At 45.5% G+C, this 24,716-nt stretch overlaps 1 protein-coding gene across 4 annotated transcripts in view; it reads left to right on the top strand.

Moving 5' to 3' along the window:
• The first annotated feature begins 3,528 nt into the window (after positions 1–3,528).
• Positions 3,529–24,716, top strand: part of LOC113409391 (tRNA-specific adenosine deaminase 1-like) — a 45,165-nt gene continuing 23,977 nt past the window's right edge. For 2 of the 4 annotated variants that reach the window (XM_026663242.1, XM_026663243.1), the window contains exons 1-4: positions 3,529–3,697; positions 8,489–8,557; positions 13,626–13,680; positions 14,428–14,558. In XM_026663242.1, the coding sequence (XP_026519027.1) occupies positions 3,529–3,697; positions 8,489–8,557; positions 13,626–13,680; positions 14,428–14,558 (424 nt within the window). Of the gene's footprint in view, positions 3,698–3,825; positions 3,897–5,924; positions 6,023–8,488; positions 8,558–13,625; positions 13,681–14,427; positions 14,559–24,716 lie in introns of those variants that run through there. The other 2 variants (XM_029914177.1, XM_029914178.1) reach the window with 2 other exon arrangements.

Below are 24,716 nucleotides of genomic sequence, written 5' to 3' on the forward strand. Positions count from 1 at the left end.
CAAGTTCCACAGCCAGCAGATATCCAATCAGTTCTGACAATCCCCTCCCCTGGTGCCCATTCTGCCACTTGAGCAAGCCACTTGCAAACACCATTTCCCCAATCCTGGCTCAGTAAGCAATTAGCCATTGGGACCCTGAAATCACCAGCCTTTCTCCCTTTGCTCTGATTTACATGCTATTCCAATACCTGGTCACCAGCACCTCTCCTCATGTATTTCCCTTCTACCCTGGTTGTGCTCCCCAGTCAGTTGGTCCTATTCTCCTCCTGTAACCCTGACCTTCCTCTTTCCCTGCTCCCTTTCACATTCCTTTTCTACTGGTGACCTTTGTTCCTTAAGGTTAACTCCAGTTTCTTTCTCTGCTCCTAGCTTAATGGCCCCCAATAGTCACAGAGCCACCTGTAGCTTCTCTGGCTACATCCATGGGGCCAATTGCCAAAGGCCAGCCTTAGACAGCTGCAGCTTCTAACCGCAGGAGGGTTGGCAATTCCAAGGCTGAGCATGCTTGAACCTTGCGATGGCAGCAGTAGGGACTCTCAATCCTCAGCATTAGCCCTAGGCAACTGCAGTCTGCAGTTAGGTGCTTCCCTACTCCAGGCCATGGCTTTGAGATGCCCATCAGCTACAGCAGAGGCCCCCAGTGTCATCAGACATCACCAGTGTGGTGCTCTGCTCTATCCAATGTTGATAACAGTCGGCTGTGTGCGGTCCCAGCTCTGCACAGATAGCTGGCACAGCAGATCTCAAGTGAACCACCCAGTGACCACAGACTCCGCTAAGGTACGAAGGCAGCCGGCCAGGTTTATTGCCAAATGAAACACAGTCTCTAGGTCCCTGGATCAGAGATCTACAGTTCTGCTAGTACAGGGGTTCTCAAATGGGGTTGGGACCCCTTGGGGGTTGTGAGGTTATTACATGGGGGGTCACAAGCTGTCAGCCTTCACCCCAAACCCTGCTTTGCCTCCAGCATTTATAATAGTGTTAAATATATAAAAAGTGTTTTTAATTTATAAAGGGGGTTGCACTCAGAGGTTTGCTATGTGAAAGGGGTCACCAGTACAAAAGTTTGATAACCACGGCTAGTACGTATGTGCTCTCTGACAATGGACCGGCTCAGTCAGTGGCGGGATTTACCACTGCCCCCTAGGCCAGACAAAGGCACCTCCTCAGGGGTGCACTTATACACAGGTACAAACAAGTTACACATCACTCCTGATGTATTGAGGTACAACCCCTCTATGTGTTAGGGTGCCACCTCTCACTTGGTACATGTTGGTTTGGACAAAACAACACTATCCATCATATCCTTTTGACCCTGTCTTTGGGATGGGTCAGCATGTTCCTTGTTATCGGTGTGGAATGTACTAGTATCAGTGATCGTGGTGCCATCCTGGTACATGTTTATAGCTCTGGTGTCCAGTACCTTTTAGGTATGTGTATTTTTGCAACATCAGCCCTCTCCTTGCCAGACTATGAGCAGGGCCTGCCTCTTGCTCACAGCTTAACTTTGCTTTATGTTAAAGTCTTGACCATTACTTTAGTTCAGGCCTTAGGCTTCATACTGGGCCTCTGATACAAGGGTTTATGTTTCAGGGCCTCCTCTTACTATATTATGCACCCCTCAGCTAGCACATAGTTGTGCAGAAGGTGCAGCCTGGATGATTTTGGAGGCTGGGATGCCAGAAGGTTCCCCATCCCTGAGCAGCTGCTCTGCAACAAACTCACACTGCCCCCCTCTGCAGTGGGACTGGGACCCTGTGAAGACAGTGGAGTTACCCTGTGTATAACCAGTTCCACCCAAAGCCTGTTGAAGTAAGTGGGAGTCTTTTCATTCATTTGTCATGGGCTGCATATAGAGTCTAGAATTAGGTCCTTTGCTTCTAGGAGCACAGTGCATTCTAAAACTATGCTGCACTGGTTTACTATTGTAAACAGGAGGGTCTCACATGACCTACTGAATAATCAACACCCCCAGTCTGAAAATATCAGGTGGTATGGTTACAAGATGTGCACAGAATGCAGGCCTGCTTCCTGCATCGTTGCAAGACTGCAGTAAAGTGGAACAATTTTCAGTTTGTGTGATTGGAGGATATCTGGATCCATATTGTAAGGCTGTCCCACATAATGAGGAAAAGTTGAGGTGCTTTGCTGTTCTTTTGTTCCACTCTTAGTTTCTGTGGAGAACTTGCCAATACAATATTACTGTCATCTTTTTATGGGAAATAAAACTAAAAAAAATGGTAATGGTTGTTGAAAATAGCAATTCTGGTCCTAGTTAGCATTGGGAAGAGGCCAGCATTTGTTATTAAATTTTATCTTACTTTTTCTACAGCAAATTACAGTGGAGACTTGGGAGAAATGAAGTAACAGAGAGTGGCCCAAACTGAACCTGAGTATTCCTGAACTTTGAGGATGTTCAAATCTGGAAGGCAGGTGCTAGATTCCCTTTCTGAATATTAGACAAATCTGGAAAGGAAAAGCCAATTTCTGCTTCCATAGCTCAGAAATGGAAATTGAGTCACATCCTCGTGCATGCCTGGTACCTAAAGCTGCCCAGGTCCTCAAGTAGAGCCTCTCTTTCCTTACTTACTATTTTAACTTCTCCTGGTGGGGTCCACATACCTCTGACCCTTGCTAGGCTTCAGGTAAAGGTGCATTGTCTATTCATTCCACCCAATTCCTTTGTCGGGGGCTGCCAGCCAAGGCCACCACTATTGCTAATCCAGTTTGGGGAAGTCTCCTGAGAGCGCCTTGTGCATACATGTTCCCCACTCACAGCACCGCTGCCCGCTTCTAGCGGCCGGCTCCCCACTCACCGCAAGCTCAGCGCGTCAGGTCGCACCAGCCGGGCAGCTGCCCCCTCCCTTTCCGGTTGATAGCAGCCAAGGGCATGCTGGGAGATGTAGTTCCTTTGGCTCGCCAGGCAGGGAGCTCCCCAAAGAACTACAGCTGCGGGGTGCCGCGGCCTCCGGGCTCCGGCCTGGATCCAGGCGGGCAGGGGCGTGAGCTGGAGCGTTGGTGCCTGTCTGGGGCCGCGGCGGGGGATGGTCTCCTGCCCCAGGGCTGCCCGGGAAGGGTTTGCTCTGGGGCTGTGGTAACCGGGGTACTGCCGAGCTGTAGGTCTTCGCGGGCCCGCGGCTGGCGCGAGCCCCCCTCCCAGCAGCGCTCCTGGGCGAGCCCCGCGCGAACAGCCACGTCCGGGTCAAACGTACAGTCTCCGGCACGGGATGGACTTTTGCGCGTGCGCGGGGGGCCGCGGCTGCGGAAACTAACCTCCTGATAGGTCGCGGGCGAAGCTCGCCTTGGGGCCCGGGCTCTGCTTCCGGAGCAGCCGGGAGCTCGGCAGGCCTGGGCCGGAACTCCAGTCCGGGGTTCCCTGTCCGGCCCCACCCCCACCGCTGTCTCCTGGCGCGTAGGCGGGGGCGGGGCAGAGATTCGTTGTGTTACAGTAGCGCCCAGAGGGGCTTTTCTGGCTGTTTTTGTGCTGTAGCCCAATTCTGTTCCGAAGCTGATGTGGCCGCTGTAGCCATGTGGGCAGCTGATGAAGTTGCTGGTCTGTGCTACACACATTATAGCACCAAGCTGCCTAAGCAGGGCAAGCCGGATCCTAACCGGGAGTGGACGTTACTGGCAGCTGTGGTTAAAGTGGAGTCTGCACCCGAAGGAGAGGCTTGCCTTAATGTTGGGAATCTGCAGGGTGAGAATGACTCTTCTCTCCTCAGTAAATGCCTGTTATGTGATTTTAAAGGTGACCTGTAAAGGAGAAAAATTGTGAGTTTTTTTGCCTAAAAAGTGTTTGAATTCTTTCTCTTACTTTTATCCTAGAAACATCAGGAATGTTAAATATTCTTTTCCTGTTTGGTGGAGATCTCCATTGGAGGACCCTGAGACGTAAAGTGAGATCTTTTGCAAATCTTGTTTGAAAGCACAGGGATGTGATTCTAGCAAAATTATCTTCTCTCAGGAAAAATGGAGTACATAATTATTGCGAGACCCGATCAGATCAGTGGTCTTGCTAGTCCAGTATCCTGTCTCTGACAGTGCCCATTTTCGGCTACTTGACAGGAAGGTCTGTGAAACCCTATAATGAAAAATAATGGCATAATCTGCACAAAGGAAGATGTCCCTTCCTTTCTGTTTATATCACCTAGAGTTTTGTTGTGCCACACATCATTGTATTGTCTGATCACTTCCCATGTAAAATAGACTGGCAATAGCAAAGTTCCTAGTGGGCTTTACAGAGTGTCTTACTCTTCTCCCTTTTGGGCTTTTGAAAACTCTGCAGGGGCCGGCGGTTTGTAATGTGTGTTTTGTGAGTGTGGCAGATAGGAGGGGTTGTTGGTGTTGCGAATATCATTCTTGTCTTGGTGGAAGGGCTCTTTCTGGAGGAAGGTTTTGCAACACTTGTGAAGGGGCTCGAACTCTGCAGTCTTCTGCTGTCTGGAAGTTTGTTCCATAGCCACATCTCCTTGATTGAGACCACTTTGTCCCTGGCTGTCACATGCTTTGTTCTGGACTTTGTGATTTGCATTGGCCCAACTCTCTTGACATTTTACAGTTTGGAATTTGATCTCTAATGTAACTGGTCTTGAGTCATTAATTGGTCCTAATCGTCAAGCAGTCTTAAAACTGGCATTGAAGATGGACTGGGAGCCAGTGGAGGGACAGTGCCATGGGGTTAATGTTCTCATGGCACCCTAAACCATGGAAGAGGTGGACAACCGCACTTTGTATCAGCTGGAGCTGTTGCATTATTCTTACATTCTGCTTCAGACACAGTGAATTACTGTAATCTAGCCTGGAGGTGACAAATGTGTGCATCATTGTGGTCAGATCCTCATCTGAGGGGAAAGGGAGGAGTTACCTAGTAAGCTGGAGGTGAAAAGTGGCATTTTTAGATACTGATGCTACCTGGTCATCCAGGGTTAGTGGGGAGTCTTCACATCACTTTGATGAATGGACATTGTGTGCCTTCAGTGAGAGGGCTCTTCGGTGTTACTCTTCCCCAGCAACTCCACCAGATTTACTAGCCTCACCAGGGTGAGACGGTGTTCCAGCTCATTCTTCAGTGTTTCCCCATTCTGACCAGCATCACTTCCTGTCCCACATTCTAACCCTCATCAGGTAGTGGTTGATTTACATCCTAAAGCATGAGAGATTAGACTGTCATATAATGTGGATGTTATCATTATTCATATTAATGTTTAATCCTCCTAAGCCCTTGGCCTTGGTGACATCTTGTGGCAGAGAGTTCCACATGTCAGTTGTTCAATGTGCACAAGTATTTTATCACTTTTTAAATGTAAAGGAAGGAAAAAGAGAGAACTTTCTCCCAATAGGCAGCTGACCTGCCAGGAAATGTCTGTACCTACTGCGGGCGGATCTGTGGTTCCAGGATTGGACTCCTGAGTCATCTCGGGACCAGTATGTAAATCAGTGGTAGAGATCATCCTTGAATTGAGGGATCACCGATGATGAAATGTACTGCCTTTCGATTTCAGTGAATGGTCCTTGTTCTTGTATTATGAAAGAGCATAAACGAGTCCCCAACTGACCTTCTCTATACCATTAATTGTTTTATATGCATTTATCATATCCCCTCTCTGAATGAAACAGTCCAAGTCTCTTCAATCTCTCCTTATACAGAAGTCTTTCCAGGACTCTAGTCATCCTTGTTGCCTTTCTCTGGAACTCTTCTATTTTGCTGTATCTTTCCTGAGAAGAGGTGACTAGAAATGAACACCATGTTCAGGGTGCTATGAATCGAGATTCGGGCCTTGTTGTGCTGGGTGCTGTAGCAATGCATATGAAGAGATAGTTCCTGCCTCAGACTGTGCAGTCTAAGAAGACAAGTGACTACAAAGGATGAGGGGACAGGATCACAGTGAAATACATACCATTTTTATGGAGTTTTGCAGCTGTAGGACCTGTTTGGGGAGTGGAAAAAGAGGATCAATTGAAAGAAACCGAAGGAGTGATCTGAGAGGAGAATTGTGAGAGGACAACCACAAAAGCCAAGATGGTGAGATTTCAAAGAGTGTTACAGAATTACAGGCTCTGGGTTTGGGCCAAGAAAAGGCAATAGAAATCTTGGGGAGAGCAGTTTCATTGGAGCTGAGGGGATAGAAGTCAGACTGGAGGGGGGTCCAAGATGGAGCTGCAGAAGAGGAACTCTAGACAGTGGTTGCACATGGCATGTTCTCAAATTTGGAGGTGAAGGGGAGAAGGAGATAGGGTGGGCAATATTTGGAGAGGCAGGTGGGGTTGAGGGATGGCACTTTCAGCATTCTCATGTTGTGAGGGGAAGGGGTCAGAGGCGAGTGAGATTAAAGAGGAGTGTGAGGGAGGGATGAGGGGGCAAAGGAGGTCATGAGGCAGGAGGGGGATGGATGTGGTCACTGCTGCATGTGGACGGTTTAGAGGAGGAGAGCAAGTGACAAACCTCTGTCAGTGATGAGGGAAAATATGGGGAAAGGAGATACAAAGATTTTGTGGTAGATTTTTGTCAATTTATTTGAAAGAGCAAAATTTTGCGTAGAGAGGATGAGGGAAGGAGGGTTTAAGGAAGGTGTCAGACATAGTGACTTGGCAGCTGGGATTGTGGATGTGGCCAGGTCACCACTCTCCCCTTTCTCCAGATCATTGTTAGATATATTTTAACACTAGTCTTAATATGGATCCTTGGTGCAACTGCTGTTAGCCACTTAATCATGGGAAGTGGTTGGTTATTTCTGCTTTGTTTCCTGTCTTAGACAGTTTTTGATCCATGACAAAAATTTACCACTCTCCCCATGTTGCTTATAATTTATTGGGACTTTCATTAATGACCTATCAACATGTTCTCCTGTATCCTCTGTTTTCTTGACATGCTCAAAGATTGAAGAGGCACAGTTTTCCTTTACAGAAGCTGTGCTTGTTTGTCCCTATAGTATCCTCTCTATCTTGGGGTTGCATAAGTCTGTAGTTATCACTTCAGCTGCTTTACATAGTACTAAAGTAAAACTTGCTGGTCTATAATTCCCAGGATCACTCTTAGTGCTGGACAGAAAGACGTTTGCTACTTTCCAGTCCCCTGGCATAATAATTGATTTTAAATGAGTGCATATTTTTTGGTAGTAGCTCATCCACTTCATCCTTAAGCTCCTTCTGAACTCCTGGATGTACGTGCTGCTGGTTAATTTATCAGTGTCTCCTTTGACACCACAGTCTCTGATGATGCCACATTTACCTTTTCTGTGATGTCCTTGTCCTCTGTAATTGCTTAATCTGGTGATTCAGTGGAACCACCAGGTTTTTGTGGGCTTCGTATTTCTGATGTACTTAAATTATGTCTTTGGCTATTTGTTCTTCCAGTTCTGTCTTAATTAAAGTGGAAGTTACAGAAGTGATTACATGCTGTAGTTTATGTCTCGCTTGGGCTGGATTTCCATTTTCTGATGGATGCTTGCTTTGATTTGCATAACTTCTTGAACCTTGCCAGTTAACCATAATGGCTTAATTTTTTGCTTTCCAGCTTCTTTTTTGTTTGGGGCATACATGTCTTCTGTATCCCTCTTTCTAGTTTTTTATATTCTTCCCATGATAATATTGAAGAAATTATCTCCTGATCACTTTTGCTTCAATTCCTCAGCTACAGTTACTTCCTGAACCAACTCCTTACACATTACTCCTACACATAGCCTCTCCTCTGTGCACTTGGAGTTAGCTGTTCCAAGAAGCAATCATTTAAGCTGTTGAAAAATTGCAGTTTAAGTTTTCAGAAGTGGGTAATGATTTTTTTTGAGTGCACAACTTGATGCATCTTAGAGGTGCCTGCTTTTCAGACAGTGCTGAGCACTCACCCTTTTAAAGTGTCTCTGGGCATCCAAAATCGCTAGTCACTTAGCAAATGTAGACCTTCTCTACCATGTGTTCTGATGTGAAACTGACCAATTAGCATGCAGTGAAATAGGCAAGACCTGAATTTCTGAGTAAAAAAAACCAAACCCACACTTTGACATTCTTCATAAGAATCCAAAAAAGGATACTAACCCAATTTTTTTTTCTTAGCAAGTCTCCTTTAAAAGGGGGTAAGGGTAAACCTGCCGCATCAGCATCTCCTTTGTGCTATGCATTGTATGGTGCATTTCCCTTATGTCGTCTTCCCTATTTGGGGGTCCCTGAATTGGTGGTCACCTTGTGTTGTCTGTGTGTAGGACCTCATGTCAGTGCTGCCCTCTTCCCTTGCCACATGCCATGTCTTTCCCCCTACACTGGTGCTGTGCCTGGTACATGACTTTCCTCATCTCAGTGTGCGTCTGGTAGTCTGGTACATAGCCTCCCCCTCCAGTGGGGGGGGTGTGTGTGTGTGTGAGAGACAGGTGTTACTTCATCCCTCCTCTTGTACCTTGTCTCGTGTGGTGCCCCCAAGTGCTGTCTGATTGAAATGATCAAATTAGGGTGATTCTTTTAGAAGTGGTTCAGCTAACTTTAGTATTTTCTTTTTCAGTAACTAAGGAAGTTGTTGCTATGGGGACTGGAACTAAGTGCATTGGCCATACAAGAATGAGGAAAACTGGTAAGTATGGTGTAGAAACCAAGACTACCGATCTTGGCCTCTTCATTACTTGTCATTGGCATGAGCTCAGCCTCCTGAAATGCAACAACAGTACCAGACAAAGTCCCAACCCTATAGGGTTGGGTAGACAGCATTACCATCTAGGTTTGCTGCACTGAGCTCCTACTATCCGCAGCCCTTAAGAGGAACTGACAAAAGCCATATAAATGGACATTGTCAGGTAGCGTAGGTCCCAAATGTACTCGTGTTTACAAAAACAACAAAAAAGGCAAATCTTGTTTTCTAGTCTGATTCCTTCAGAGCCTATTGTGAAAAACACCACAGTAACCAAGCTCCAGAAAAGTGAGAGAAACCCCCTCTTATTTATCTGTAATCAGCAGCTAGATACTGCACTGATTTCTCTATAAGTAACTGAGAGCTGCTGTGAGAAGTTATTCATCCTGTCTCCTCCCTTACTATGCATATTCATAACAGAGGAGGACCAGACTGCACTTGGCTACTCCTCCTCGGAGAGTGGAGGGGCCACAGAGACTCATGTCAGGAAGTATCCTGGGCAGAAGACATGGCCAAGAGCCTTTCAATACAAGGCTCTTTACCTCTACCTCTGGATTCTGGGGAAGACAGAGTATAGCAAGAGAAGAGAGCAGGTCTGGCAAAGCTGTTTCTGTGCTCTATAGGGCATTTTGCGTATAAACACATTTTAAAGCCGTTTTATTTTTTGCCTTGCACTAAATGCTATGTCTTGGATTGCTTATTATGGATCTTTCTGGGGTCAGCACCACCACAATGTAATATTGATCTGGATGGTTTCATTATTTATTTTTAAATTTTAAATAAAAACAATTTTTAACTTAATTTTTTTTATTCCATTGATTGCAACCAATATGATGTCTTGTAAGATCTAAAGGGTAACATTTACCAGACATATGAGTGAAATTGAGTAGGTTTTTTCATCATCTAAGTTGAGTGCAATGAAACTTAAACAAAGAGTGCCACTGTTGAAAAGTCAACTAGATTTTAAAATTAAATTTTGCTTTAATAATCTCGGGTAGCATTGGTAACCTGACAAATCTATTAAGAGAATAGGGAAAGTTTCTTTGGTGCTATTAGCAATCTCAAAAACCTATACGTCTAAGGCAAAAAGACAACTAGAATGTATATGCATTTTGTGATATTTAAGTTTAATAATTTAATAAAGTGCATTTAAAATAAAGTGCAAGAGATTACAGTGAAATGCATTATACAGTACAGTGATGAAAGTGCATATGATTGCATTAAAATGTAAAGAAAGCAAGGATATGTGCATTACATAGATATGTGATTGGCAGAAAGGACATTTCTGAGAAGCTAAATGGTTTCTTTGCATCATTCTTCGCCTTCAAAAACGAGATTCCTACCCCACATCTGCTGTTTCCTGGTAACAAAGCGGAGGTAGTCTCAGATCTTGAGATGACCGGAGAAGAGATGCTAGAGCAAATCAGTAATATTAAATGCAGTAAGTCACTAGGCCCAGATGGTCCGTCATCAAGTTCTGAAGGAGCTCAAATATGAAGTATCTGAACTGCTCACAAAAATATGCAATCTTTCATTAAAAACAGCTACTGTTCAAGAGACTTGGAGGGTAGCAAATGTTGTCCTTTCGAAAAGGCTCTAGGGTAGGGGTTCTCAACCTTTTTCTTTCTGAGCCCCCCCTCAACATGCTATAAAAATTTCAGGGCCCAGCGAGGGAGGTGGGGGACTTGGGGCTCTGGGCCGGGAGTGGGCCCTTGGGCATAGGCATAGTTTGACTTCTATTTTGGGGGGGCAGGGGCTGGCAGGGCTTGGCCAGCTCTGCACAGTGGGGTCCAGGAAGGCAGTGCCACCTCTACCCCCTGACTCACCTCAGCAGGCCACCCAGCCTGTCTGGGTTGTGTGTGGTGGGGTTTCAGCTCAAAAAGTTTGAAAACCACTCAGGGTGCAGGGAGGGGGTAGCTAGGGGCTGGGTGCAGGCAGAGGGGTAGTTCAGGATGCAGGCAGGGGGGTAGTTAGGGGCTGTGTGCGGGCAGGGGGTAGCAAGGGGCTGTGTGCGGGCAGGGGGGTAGCGCAGGGTTGCAGTGAGGGGGTAACTAGGGGCTGTGTGCCAGGAGGGCTCCCCTGTGGTCACTGCTCCCCAAGGGCTCTGCTGGCCACGGAGAGGGTCCCCCTGCCTGGGTGGCTCTTACCAGCTGCTTGAGCTGAGGAGCAGCACCAACCCCGGGCACCAGCAACAGCGACAGATGGGTGAATGCTATGGCTGCCTGCTCCATGGTACCAGCCAGAGCAGTAGCTGCCCACACTGCCCGATTCCAGCTTCCCGCCTCTGACCTGGCCAGGGAGTGGGGCCTCAGGGGCGGGGAGAGGAAGAGGGATATATGTGGAGCTGCTCCTGGGACTACCCCACTCTGGCACTGCAGTGGGGGTGGCTGGGTGGGAACCAGTGCTCAGGGTTTCAGCCCCACAGTTCAGGGTTTCAGCCCTGTGGTGGGGGGCGCAGGGGCACGGGGTTTCAGCCCTGCGGCAGGAGGCACTGGGGCTCGGGCTCTGGGTTTCAGTCGCGGGGTCCCGCGGTCCCCCTGAAAGGGCTCATGTACCCCCATGGGGCCATGGACCCCCCGGTTGAGAACCACTGCTCTACGGGTAATTTGGGGCAATACAGACCAATTAACTTTACATCTATACCTGGCAAATTAGTTCTGTTTTTAAATTTTTGATTCAACCAACAAAACACCTAGAAGATCATGATATAATAGGGTCTAACCAGCATGGATTCTGCAGAGGAAAATCATCTCATTAATCTCTTAGAATTTCTTGAACATATCAATAAAGTAATGGATAAAGGGGAAATGGTTGGCCTAATTTATTTAGCCTTTCAAAAGGGTCCCTCACTAGAGGCTATTAAAGAAGCTAAGTAGTCATGGTGTGAGAGGCAAAGTATTGTCATGGATCAAAAACTGTCTAGGAGACAGAAAGGAAAAAAGGACTAAATGGTCAGTTTTCATCATTGAAAAAGGTTAACAGTGGGGCCTCAAGATTCTGTACTAGGTCCCATGTTTAATATTAAATGATCTCAAAACTAGGTGAGTGCTGAGGTAGCAAAATTTGGGAATATCTGGGGATCACTGTAGACTGCTTAGACACCTCTGCATCAAAAAAGCAAACAAGGTTCAGATGCATGAGGAATGGCATGGAGAATACCAAAAATAGTATTCCTTTATATAAATCGGTGATGCGACCTGTGCAGTACTGGGTCCCCCCTCCCAATATTTCAGAATGGGAGGGGTTTCAGAGAAGAGCAAACATGATGAAGGCCCTGGAAAAGTCACATGAAGAGAGATTGAAAAGATTGGTATTGTTTACCTTAGAGAGGAGATGATTAAGAGGGGACATGATAAAAGTACATAAAATAATGAATGGTCTATACAAGGAAGAGCAGGAGCTTCTGTTCTCCTTGTCTAATAACAAGAACAAAGGGACATTCAATGAAATCAAAAGGTGGGAAATTAATAACTCATAAAAGGAAACACACTTTCACACAATGTGCAATTACACTGTGGAAGTCAATGCTGCAAGGAGTAATTTGAAGTCAAGAACTTTAGATTTAAAAAGGGATTGGACATCTGTATGGATATCAAGACCTATCCAGAGGTCATATTCTAAAATTAATTATGCCTAATTTTGGAAAAGTTATTCAACCTTGTGGTTCAGGCCTTAAGTCAATCTCTAACTAGTAAAGACCAGGATGAGATCTACGTGGGGGAGAGATTACCAATATTTGTCTACTGCAGGGCTCTTCCACCTTCATTTGAAACAGCTAGTTCTGGCCCCTGAGAGAGAGAGAATACTGGACTAGATAGACTTTGGTCTGGTCCATTGTGGAAATTTCCATGTTCCTAATACATGGGTAAAATCTTTACAATTTTTGATTCTGAAACAGGAAATTAATTAGACTCACCTATAGATATTTCACTGTAACATTTGTAGTAACTCAAATTTATTTCTGTACATTAATATTTCCAGCACTTTTCTGTTCCTAGAAATGGGTGGAGGCTTTCTGATTGTCTAAAGCTTTCTATGATTGAATTTTTGTAGACAAGGGTCATCATCCTCTGAATCAGACACACAGAGTTCCTCCTGCACTTATTTAATCAGAAGAAATTTTGCTTGTAACAGGCAAAATGCATTCAAATTAGTAAATATTTCAGTTCTCTTCAGTAAATATATCCCAGATCTATTAGCAGCCTTTAGTATATTAACAAGGGCTCATTATCAAATTTCAAAACATCACCAATTTTCATATTCGAACCTATCGACACTGAATGTTACCTTCTCTAACATTAGCAGAGGAGCATTCTAACTTTTATTTACGTTGCTAACAGATGATCCAACCAGCCTCTGCTGTTTTTAAAACCTTCCTGAAGCATTAGCTCTGAGAATTCCTTGGCTTTTGTCTGGAATGCTGTGTTTTTTAGTGTCTTACCTGTGGGCTGTGTTTTTTTTTGTTTTTTTTTTTTTAAAAGAAGGAGGGCAGTTAAGGAGTTCACTGAAGATACAGCTCTGCAATCCTAAATGCTTTGGGAAGTTCATTTCCAGTGGGCCCACATCCAGTGTGGTGAATAAATTCTTTGTTTTCCAGTGTGCACACCCATATACTCCCCATCACTGTTATACATGCCTGCTCTGAATGCTGTGGAATGAGATCATTACAGGTCTCCCATTCAAGTACTGTCCCAGTCCTGCTTTCCTTGTAGGATCTGACTGGATCATAGCCCAAAGAGGTGATGGTCCTTTGGGTTGGTAGTGTGCGGCAAGAGTCACTGCACCATGGTGCAGGAGTGTGACAGTAAGCATTTATGGTAAATGAGTTGTTGAAATTCCTTAGGATAGCCTAGTTCAGACAACTGAACTAATACTAGTGTCAGACCCACAAAATCCTGGGGCAGGGCTGGCAGACTGCACAAGTCTACCTCTACTTGTTGTTGCATGTGACTTTTTCCTTCTGTCTGGTCCATAGTAATGTTGGATTATTTAATTTTTTTGGATGCTGCTGCAGGGGATATTCTCAACGACAGTCATGCTGAAGTCATTGCCAAGAGGAGTTTCCAGAGGTGAGACATTAAACCCCTTGTGGTGTTATCTGTTCAGTGGTCTGTTTGGTCATATCCACTTTCCTCAGGACGTTTACGCTATTGTAATGTAAATGCATGTGTCCTTCACCTGTAAGATTTGGAACACAGCCCCTTTCCCCTCTCCAATGAGCTAAGCTGTGCAAGAAGAGAATGGAAGAGGCTAGCACCTCCCATGTTCCTTCCACAGGCAATATGTTTCTGTCCTGTGCACAGGTCTGTTTTTTCCCCCTTCGGGGCCCCTCTCCTGTCCTACACACCCAGGCTTCTTCCTGCCCATTGTATACAGACTTTGCAAAAATAACTCTTCACATGGGGCTGATTCCAGGTCCTTTGGGCTCACTATGAAGCTTCTGATCAGACAGCAGGTGTCCTTGTGGAGACTTTTGGATCACATCTGCCTACAGAAGACTAACCAGCCACTTGACTCACTGTAGTGCACTTCAGTGTCAACTGGCTAGAGGTTTGTGGGTAGAGCCCTGCAAATCCGCAGATATCTGTGAACCATTTTTTGTGGATTGTGGATGGATGCAGATCCAAATTTTATATATTTAAAGCCCTGCAAATCTACGGATATCCACAGATCACTTTTGTGGATCATGGATTGGATGTGGATACAAATTTTGTATTAGTGCAGGGCTCCATTTGTGGGCCTTAATTTAATTATCTTTACTTCTTCCTCTCCTAAGTTAAGGGAGTGATTCTCAGTAAATCCTTCTTGCCCTCCAGGTATCTCGTCTACCAGCTGTGGCTGGCAGCCTCACACCAACAGGGCAGCATCTTCAGCCCAGGGACTGAGATTGGGAAATGGAAACTCAAACCACACATCACCTTTATTTTTTTCTGCAGCCATACCCCCTGTAAGTACATAAGAGCCAATCCCTCATGCTCTCATCCCTGCCTGGTGCATGTGAGCCAGCTACCCCAACCATGGCTGAGAGAGGGTGAGCCAGCCTCCTTCATATCAGTAACATATGCAGTGGATCAGCATTGGCCTGGCAAATTGGTGCGCTGCACTTTCTACCCTATTGGGTTTATTGATGTGGGAAGGGAGCATACGTATAAGCCAGTACCTGGCTCAGTACATACAAGTGCTTCAGTCTCCCCTGATTAGATAGAGACATGGGCCACCATTTTCTTGCCCCGAAACTAGCATCTGCCAGTGGTCCTGTCATACTAAAAGCCTGTCATTTTTCCTGGTTGCTTTGCTTTACCTGCCTACTCACCTCTCATAGGGAGCCCAAGTACGTTTATTATACTCTGTGGGCTAAATATAATTATTTTATTCCCCAATCCCCAAAAAATCCAAAAAATTAGGATTTTTTTATAAAATGAAATCCAAAACCCATGCTGTATGACTTGCTTCACAGCAGATTTATTCCCCCAACATAAATAGATGCAGTGTCCAAAATGACACTGTTGCAATTCTATAAGCAAAACCCAAGAACATGAGTCCCCAACCTATTAAGTAGTTAGGCCTATTGATGTTTCATATGTGCTGTGACAAAGTTCCTCCTCTATCTTGGTGGGTCCTGCGCTTATTGGCGGATTTTCTTGCTTCAGAGATTCACCATGTGGGTTTTGGGAACAGCCCAGAGACCTTCCCCTCTGGAAGAACCCACAGTCCAGGTCAATTGGGATGTTTGGGGGGAACCCGGGCCCGCCCTCTACTCCAGGTTCCAGCCCAGGGCCCTGTGGACTGCAGCTGTCTATAGTGCCTCCTGTAACAGCTGCATGACAGCTACAACTCCCTGGGCTACTTCCCCATGGCCTCCTCCAAACACCTTCCTTATTCTCACCACAGGACCTTCCTCCTGGTGTCTGATAACGCTTGTGCTCCTCAGTCCTCCAACAGCACATCCTCTCACTCTCAGCTCCTTGCACCTCTTGCTTCCAGCTCCTCACACTCGCACCACAAACTGAAGTGAGTTCCTTTTTAAAACCCAGGTGCCCTGATTAGCCTGCCTTAATTGATTCTAGCAGCTTCTTCTTAATTGGCTCCAGGTGTCCTAATTAGCCTGCCTGCCTTAACTGGTTCTAGTAGGTTCCTGATTACTCTAGTGCATCCCCTGCTCTGGTCACTCAGGGAACAGAAAACTACTCATCCAGTGACCAGTATATTTGCCCTCTACCAGACTCCTGTACCCCACTGGTCTGGGTCTGTCACAGTGCCCTTAGATACAGATACACTTTTGTCCCAGGTTTGCTTTTTCAACACTGACCCTACTACAGAGGTTTCACTAAAACATTCCAAATACGCTGAAACATACTTGACTGAGAAGGAACTGGCATGGTCAGAGTGCAGGCCTTCTAAAAAGCAACAAACTGTGAATTTACATCCATGATTTTCCACCATTTTGATTCAACAAACTGATCCAGTCTTCTTCACTAACATAGATTTGGGACAGGAATCTGGATCTTCAAATCTAAGTGCGGGAAGAGAAGGAAGAGTACTCAGGGTTATGTTCTGTCAGCTGTGTATCAGCCCCTTCCTGTTCTAGGTGCCTGGGGTAGCCCTCGCTGAAAATGCTAAGATCAGGGTAGACTGCAAAAAGGAGAGCAGATTCTCTCAAAACTGGTGGTTAACACTAAAATTAGACTTACCAACCAGTCACAAACTGTGCTCCTGTTTCCCCCACTCTGGTTATCAAGAAGCTAAAAAGAAATCACACAGCCCACTTTATTGCATTCCAGTTCTCTGGCTCCCAATCACATAGGTCCAATACAGTGAGAAGTTATTTAAAAACTCTGTTTACTATACAGAATGTTCTTCTGACCCCAAAGAGCCAGCCACACTACGAGGTCAATATTAGTGCTGCCAGCCAATCCTTTAGTGTCTAAAACTAAAGGTTTATTAGAAAAGAACAAGAAGAGTCGTTAAATGGTCAATCATATAAATATATATATTTATATTTAGAGAGAGAGAGAGAGACTTCAAAGTCCATATACCAGGTTCTTAGCAGTATTGGTGAGTTTGCTGGCTTGAAAGTCCCTCTGAACACATCCATCAGTCCTTTGTTCAGAGCTTCAGTTTGTAGAAAAGTTGCTTCGGAGGTAAGAAGCAGGATTGAAGACAAAATGGAGAAGATGCAGCTGCCCTTTATATTTCTTTTGCCATTTGGCTTGTACTTCCTGTGTCCCAAACACAAGTTTCACAGCACATAGCATGGAAAAGCCTTAAGGCACATCTACGCTGGCAAAGTTAGATCACCGCTCAGAGAGCGCTGAAGGGAAACCACTGTTGTGTGTTCACACTGTCAGCTGCCTGCGCAATAGCGTGTTCACACTTGCAGCAGTATTCGGAGCAGTGCACTCTGGGCAGCTATCCCACAGAGCACCTTTCTCTTCAACCACTAAGACTTGTGGGAAGGTGGAGGGGGTCGCCGGGCATCCTGGGTCCTGTCCCAATGACCCGTGATGCATTGCTTCGCATCCTAGAAATCCCTGTGCTTCCATCCGCATTTGCTGCCATCTTTCAACAGTTTGTTTACTGCTTGCCCTGCCTTTTCGGGCTGCAGGAATGGATCCCGAACTGTTGACCAGTATGCTGCTCGCTCTAACATATCACGAGTGGCAGTGGAGTTATTTCTTAAACTGCAAAGGCAAGAGGAGTGCGATATTGATCTCGCCACGCATACTAGCTATGACACGAGATTGCTTGTGACATTCACAGAGGTGCTGACCACAGTGGAATGCCGCTTTTGGGCTCGGGAAACAAGCACTGAGTGGTGGGATCACATTGTCATGCACGTCTGGGATGAGGAGCAGTGGCTGCAGAACTTTTGGATGAGGAAAGCCACATTCATGGGACTGTGTGATGAGCTTACTCCAGCCCTGCGGCGCAAGGGCACGAGAATGAGAGCTGCCTTGTTGTTGGAGAAGCGTGTGGCAATTGCACTGTGGAAGCTGGCACTCCAGACTGCTACCGATCGGGCGGTAACCAGTTCGGAATGGGAAAGTCAACCCTGGACTCATGTTGATGGAAGTATGCAGGGCCATTAATCGCATCCTGCTCCGAAAGACCGTGACTCTGGGCAACGTGCGTGACATTGTGGATGGCTTTGCATAAATGGGCTTCCCTAACGACGGAGGGGCGATAGATGGCACACACATTCCAATCTGGCACCAGACCACCTAGCCACCAAGTATATTAATCAGAAGAGGTATTTCTCAGTGGTTCTCCAGGCGCATGTGAATCACCATGTGCATTTCACAGACATTAACGCAGTCAGGAAAGATGCATGACGCACGCATCTTTCAGAACACTGGCCTGCTCAAGAAGTTGCAATCGAGGACTTTCTTCCCGGACCAAAAGATCACCGTAGGGGAAGTTGAAATGCCCATTGTGATCCTGGGAGACCTCACCTACCCCTTAATGCTGTGGCTTATGAAGCCAAACACGGGGCAACTTGACAGCAGCAAGGAGCGTTTCAACAACAGGCTGAGCAAGTGCAGAATGACTGAGTGTGCTTTTGGCTGTTTAAAAGCCCGCAGGCGCTGCCTCTATGGGAAGCTGGACCTGGCTGATGACAATATTCCTATGGTTACAGCCGCGTGCTGTACGTTCCATAATATTTGTGAAGGGAAGGGTGAAAGCTTCAGTCAGGGCTGGACCGCAGAGGCTCAGCACCTGAAGGCTGAGTTTGAACAGCCAGAGACCAGGGCACAGCGTGGGGCCATAAGGATCAGGGATGCCTTGAGGCAGCGATTTGAAGCTGAAAGCCACTAATATTTGTTGCTGTGATGGGGATTGCAGTGCTTGTAATGCTAGGAGGTGATTGGTGCACATGATGCAATAAGGGGATTTAACATAATTGTATGTTGCTTTGCAGAGCTCTTTTTGCTTTCAATTAATAGAATAAAGATTGCTTTCAAACCTACACAATTCTTTTATTAAAAGACAACAAACGGAGGAGAGAGTCAAATGAAAAAATACATCAGCATGGAGGAGGGTGGGGGAAGGGAAGGTCCCAGGAGGAGGAGGGGACCCGGGATGGCTAAAGCTTTGTGTATGTCCAGGGATCATATCCGGCCTTCTCCTTTGGAGTACAATGCAGTGGGTACTGTACTTCAGCAGGGCCAAACTGCAGAGGGATGGGTGTTGAGTGCAGTGGGTAGCGGGAGTCCACACTGCTGGACTGTGAGGAGGGAGGAGTGGAATGCTGCGGGTAGAGTGTGGAGCCCGGAGGTTGATAAGAGTGTGTTGGCGTTGTCTGTGGGGTACATGGGAAAGAGTTTTGTGAGAGCGGCCGCAGGGGAGGGCGGGCGCGTTGCTGCTCAGTTTGAAGAGCTAGTGTTGCCTGGAGTGTGTCTGCTTGGTGCTCCATAATGTTTAAGAGCTGTTCCATGGCTTCTTTCTGACGAGCTGCGTTGTCCTTTCGGTCCCACATCTCGCTGTCCCGCCACTCCTTCAATTCCCATTTCTCGGCAGCTGAGTGCATCATAACATCACACAGAAAGTCCTACTTAGTTCTTCTTGGCCACTTTCTAATTCTGCACAGCCGTTCTGCCGCCGATAACAGGGAGGCTGGGCTCCCAAGGTCATCTCTGTGAAGTTTTAATGCAACATTTTACAGAAGCGGTATTGTTTGCAACACACACAACACTGATTCAGTGCTTTAAAACACAGCCAGTACTCTCACACCTATCACTAACTGGTTGACTCCAGGCAAGCACACATGAGCCACAAGACCCTCAAAATGGTGAGTAGCCACAGGGGCAGGGTAAATCACTCTTCCCGGCCCCTGCTGGAAAATGGACACGTGGCTCGGGCACTTGGGGAGACCCAGCACTATAGGGGGGGCCTGATAATCATTCCTGTCCCCACACTTTCAACAGGATGTGATCATTATGGAAGATATCTTGCTGCTGGTGAACTGAGAGCAATCAATGGGACACAATCATTCTGGGGTACAAAATATATCGGAAGGACAGAACAGGTTGTGCGGGGGGGGAGTGACACTATATGTGAAAGAAAATGTAGAATCAAATGAAGTAAAAATCTTAAGTGAATCCGCATGTTCCATAGAATCTCTATGGATAGAAATTTCATGCTCTAATAAGAATATAACATTAGGGATCTATTATAGACCAGCTGACCAGGACAGTGATAGTGATGATGAAATGCTAAGGGAAATTAGAGAGGCTATCAAAATTAAGAACCCAATAATAGTGGGGGATTTCAATTATCCCCATATTGACTGGGAACATTTCACTTCAGGACGAAATGCAGAGATAAAATTTCTCGATACTTTAAATGACTGCTTCATGGAGCAGCTGGTACGGGAACCCACAAGGGGAGAGGCAACTCTAGATTTAGTCCTGGGTGGAGCGCAGGAGCTGGTCCAAGAGGTAACTATAACAGGACCGCTTGGAAATAGTGACCATAATACAATAGCATTCAACATCCCTGTGGTGGGAAGAACATCTCAACAGCCCAACACTGTGGCATTTAATTTCAAAAGGGGGAACTATGCAAAAATGAGGGGGTTAGTTAAACAGAAATTAAAAAGTACAGTGACTAAAGTGAAATCCCTGCAAGCTGCATGGGTGCTTTTTAAAGACACCATAATAGAGGCCCAACTTCAATGTATACCCCAAATTAAGAAACACAGTAAAAGAACTAAAAAAGAGCCACTGTGACTTAACAACCATGTAAAAGAAGCAGTGAGAGATAAAAAGACTTCCTTTAAAAAGTGGAAGTCAAATCCTAGTGAGGCAAATAGAAAGGAGCATAAACGCTGCCAGATTAAGTGCAAGAATGTAATAAGAAAAGCCAAAGAGGAGTTTGAAGAACGGCTAGCCAAAAACTCCAAAGGTAATAACAAAATGTTTTTTAAGTATATCAGAAGCAGGAAGCCTGCTAAACAACCAGTGGGGCCCCTTGATGATCGAGATACAAAAGGAGTGCTTAAAGACGATAAAGTCATTGCGGAGAAACTAAATGGATTCTTTGCTTCAGTCTTCACGGCTGAGGATGTTAGGGAGATTCCCAAACCTGAGCCGGCTTTTGTAGGTGACAAATCTGAGGAACTGTCACAGATTGAAGTGTCACTAGAGGAGGTTTTGGAATTAATTGATAAACTTAACATTAACAAATCACCGGGACCAGATGGCATTCACCCAAGAGTTCTGAAAGAACTCAAATGTGAAGTTGCGGAACTATTAACTAAGGTTTGTAACCTGTCCTTTAAATCGGCTTCTGTACCCAATGACTGGAAGTTAGCTAATGTAACGCCAATATTTAAAAAGGGCTCTAGAGGTGATCCCGGCAATTACAGACCGGTAAGTCTAACGTCGGTACCGGGCAAATTAGTCGAAACAATAGTTAAGAATAAAATTGTCAGACACATAGAAAAACATAAACTGTTGAGCAATAGTCAACATGGTTTCTGTAAAGGGAAATCGTGTCTTACTAATCTATTAGAGTTCTTTGAAGGGGTCAACAAACATGTGGACAAGGGGGATCCAGTGGACATAGTGTACTTAGATTTCCAGAAAGCCTTTGACAAGGTCCCTCACCAAAGGCTCTTACGTAAATTAAGTTGTCAAGGGATAAAAGGGAAGGTCCTTTCATGGATTGAGAACTGGTTAAAAGACCGGAAACAAAGGGTAGGAATTAATGGTAAATTCTCAGAATGGAGAGGGGTAACTAGTGGTGTTCCCCAAGGGTCATTCCTCGGACCAATCCTATTCAACTTATTTATAAATGATCTGGAGAAAGGGGTAAACAGTGAGGTGGCAAAGTTTGCAGATGATACTAAACTGCTCAAGATAGTTAAGATCAAAGCAGACTGTGATGAACTTCAAAAAGATCTCACAAAACTTACAAAACTGAGTGATTGGGCAACAAAATGGCAAATGAAATTTAATGTGGATAAATGTAAAGTAACGCACATTGGAAAAAATAACCCCAACTATACATACAATATGATGGGGGCTAATTTAGCTACAAGAAGTCAGGAAAAAGATCTTGGAGTCATCGTGGATAGTTCTCTGAAGATGTCCGCGCAGTGTGCAGAGGCGGTCAAAAAAGCAAACAGGATGTTAGGGATCATTAAAAAGGGGATAGAGAATAAGACGGAGAATATATTATTGCCCTTATATAAATCAATGGTACGCCCACATCTCGAATACTGCGTACAGATGTGGTCTCCTCATCTCAAAAAAAGCTATACTGGCACTAGAAAAGGTTCAGAAAAGGGCAACTAAAATGATTAGGGGTTTGGAACGGGTCCCATATGAGGAGAGATTAAAGAGGCTAGGACTCTTCAGCTTGGAAAAGAGGAGACTAAGGGGGGATATGATAGAGGTCTATAAAATCATGAGTGATGTGGAGAAAGTGGATAAGGAAAAGTTATTTACTTATTCCCATAATACAAGAACTAGGGGTCACCAAATGAAATTAATAGGCAGCAGGTTTAAAACAAATACAAGGAAGTTCTTCTTCATGCAGCGCACAGTCAACTTGTGGAACTCCTTACCTGAGGAGGTTGTGAAGGCTAGGACTATAACAGCATTTAAAAGAGAACTGGATAAATTCATGGTGGTTAAGTCCATTGATGGCTATTAGTCAGGATGGGTAAGGAATGGTGTCCCTAGCCTCTGTTTGTCAGAGGATGGAGATGGATGGCAGGAGAGAGATCACTTGATCATTGCCTGTTAGTTTCACTCCCTCTGGGGCACCTGGCATTGGCCACTGTCGGTAGACCGGATACTGGGCTAGATAGACCTTTGGTCTGACCCGGTACGGCCGTTCTTATGAGGGTGAGCAGGGAATCAAGGGAGGGTCTTCTCCAAGCCTGCAGCTTCCGCCCTGGCCGCTATGCAGCTTGCCTGTATGCAGCAATGGTCTCTTCCACCCCCGCTCCCGCCTCCCGTGACAGCACAGTGTCATGGTAAAGTTACCATTAATGGGGCAAGAAACAAAGCAGCTCTACGGAAGAACCAGCAGCAGCGGATTGCCCAGTAGCTCCTCAAGATCTCTGAGGGAGATTCCCATGAAGTGAGGAAGTCAATCAACAGCCTGTTCTGCCTCTCAGACTAGGCATGCGGTGGGCGACAAGCATGCTTTCTGCAACTCTCCTGCCCGCAACAACTCGCTTCAGCAATTTCCAAAGTCGGATCCACTTACCAGGGACCTCCTCTCCTGTTTGCGCTTCACCAAGATCCGACGACTGTGACTGGCTAGGCTTCTCCGGGGTAGAAAAGAGCTCCTGGCTGCATGCATCTCCGGCCTCTGAGTCATTCTCTGCCTCTGGGTCCCCCTCCATATCCTCGTCCAAGATTTCCTCCTCCTGTCTCGGTCCACTGTCGACTGGCACACGAGCCAACAAAGTATCCACAGGGGCTTTCGCAGTGGAGGTGGGGTTGCCACCGAGTATCATGTCCAGCTCTTTGTAGAACTGGGTGCAGCACCGGAGCAGCGGTTTGCCTCCCGCGCCTTGTGGTAGGCGATACACAGCTCCTTCACTTTGACCCTACGTTGCAATGTGTCCCAGTCATGGCCCCTTTCTGTCATGCATCGTGAAATTTGTCCGTAGGTATCATAATTCCTACGGCTGGAGCACAGCTGGGACTGCACAGCCTCCTCTCCCCAAAAGCTGATGAGGTCCAGAAGCTCGGCATTGCTCCAAGTGGAGGATCACCTGGTGTGTGGAGGAGGCATGGCCACCTGGAAAGATGCGCTGAGACCACTGCATGCATCACCGAGCAAACAGGAAGGGGACTTTCAAATTTCCAAAAGAATTTACAGAGTGGGGATGACGGCATGGTCACCTGAGGGCAGGACAGTAGAGTTCAAACCGATGACCAGAGAGGTGAGAACAGGCATTGTGGGACACCTCCCGGAGGCCAATCAGAGCGCTATAATCGCCACGGTGTCTTCACTGGCACGGCAGCTCTGTAGCTCAAATAGTTGTTGAACACTCATGTGCCAGACATATCAGATGATTGAAGCTGAGAATTTTTCTAATCTTTTCCATTTTAGTTTCTTCTAAGGAAATGGCGAAGATCTTGTCATTCTTTTCACTGCATTTTTGGGTGGTATTTTCAGCAACTTGGACACAATGTTTTGAAAGGGGGTGGGATTCAGATATAAGATCATTAGCATTAAGCAGGAATGCAATTTCCCCTGTATAGATGTGTACACACATTATCATATTATTTCTCATGCTTGACTAGCCATCTAGCATTAAGTATTTATCTTGATTCCTATGGGAATTGACATTTAATTTTTCCTCTGTTTCTTCATTTACAACCTCTATTAATGTACATGTGAGTTTAAATCTGTCTGGAAAAGATTATCCAGGGCACAATGCTTTATTCCTTTCCTTTATGGCTCGTTTTGTGCTATACTGAAGGTGATATTGTTAGCATAGAAGAGAGTTGCAACTTTCTTACTGAGTTTAAATCTTGGTCTTTCCGTTGCTTCAGTTTAATAATTTCTGACTGAACTTTGCTATTTGAGTGCCAAATTAACAGAAAATGATGTTGAAGAGTTGATGGAAAGCCTGGAACCAGAGACCTTAAATTATCATCATGGCTACATTTTGAGGATGACAGTGACATACTCATTACTGTTCTGTGCTTTTGCTTAATTAGATAGTCTTATTCAATGGCACATTTGATCTTGAAATACATGGACAAAAATGGATTGTCTACACTTCTGAGATGAGCACACATCTTTTCTTTTTTGATATTTAACCCTTGATTCTGATATTTTACTTTAGAATTCTAGTTTTCACTACTTCAGTCACTTGCTTCCTGTCACTTCAACTTCAAGCATGCTGAATCAGATAAATGCTGACGTTAATCACTGAATGCTAATCACTTGTTTGCTATATTGATTGGTATCTTTCACATTTACTACACTTAGAATAAGAAATAACCACCTAGTGGATTGAATTCTGTGAAGACTTAAAAAAAAAATATGATGAGCTACTTAGTTAAATATATCAGAGGGGTAGCCGTGTTAGTCTGAATCTGTAAAAAGCAACAGAGGGTCCTGTGGCACCTTT

Source organism: Terrapene carolina, unplaced genomic scaffold, assembly GCF_002925995.2.
Source record: "Terrapene carolina triunguis isolate 2854851 unplaced genomic scaffold, T_m_triunguis-2.0 Scaffold32922, whole genome shotgun sequence".
NCBI classification, from domain to species: Eukaryota; Metazoa; Chordata; order Testudines; family Emydidae; genus Terrapene; species Terrapene triunguis.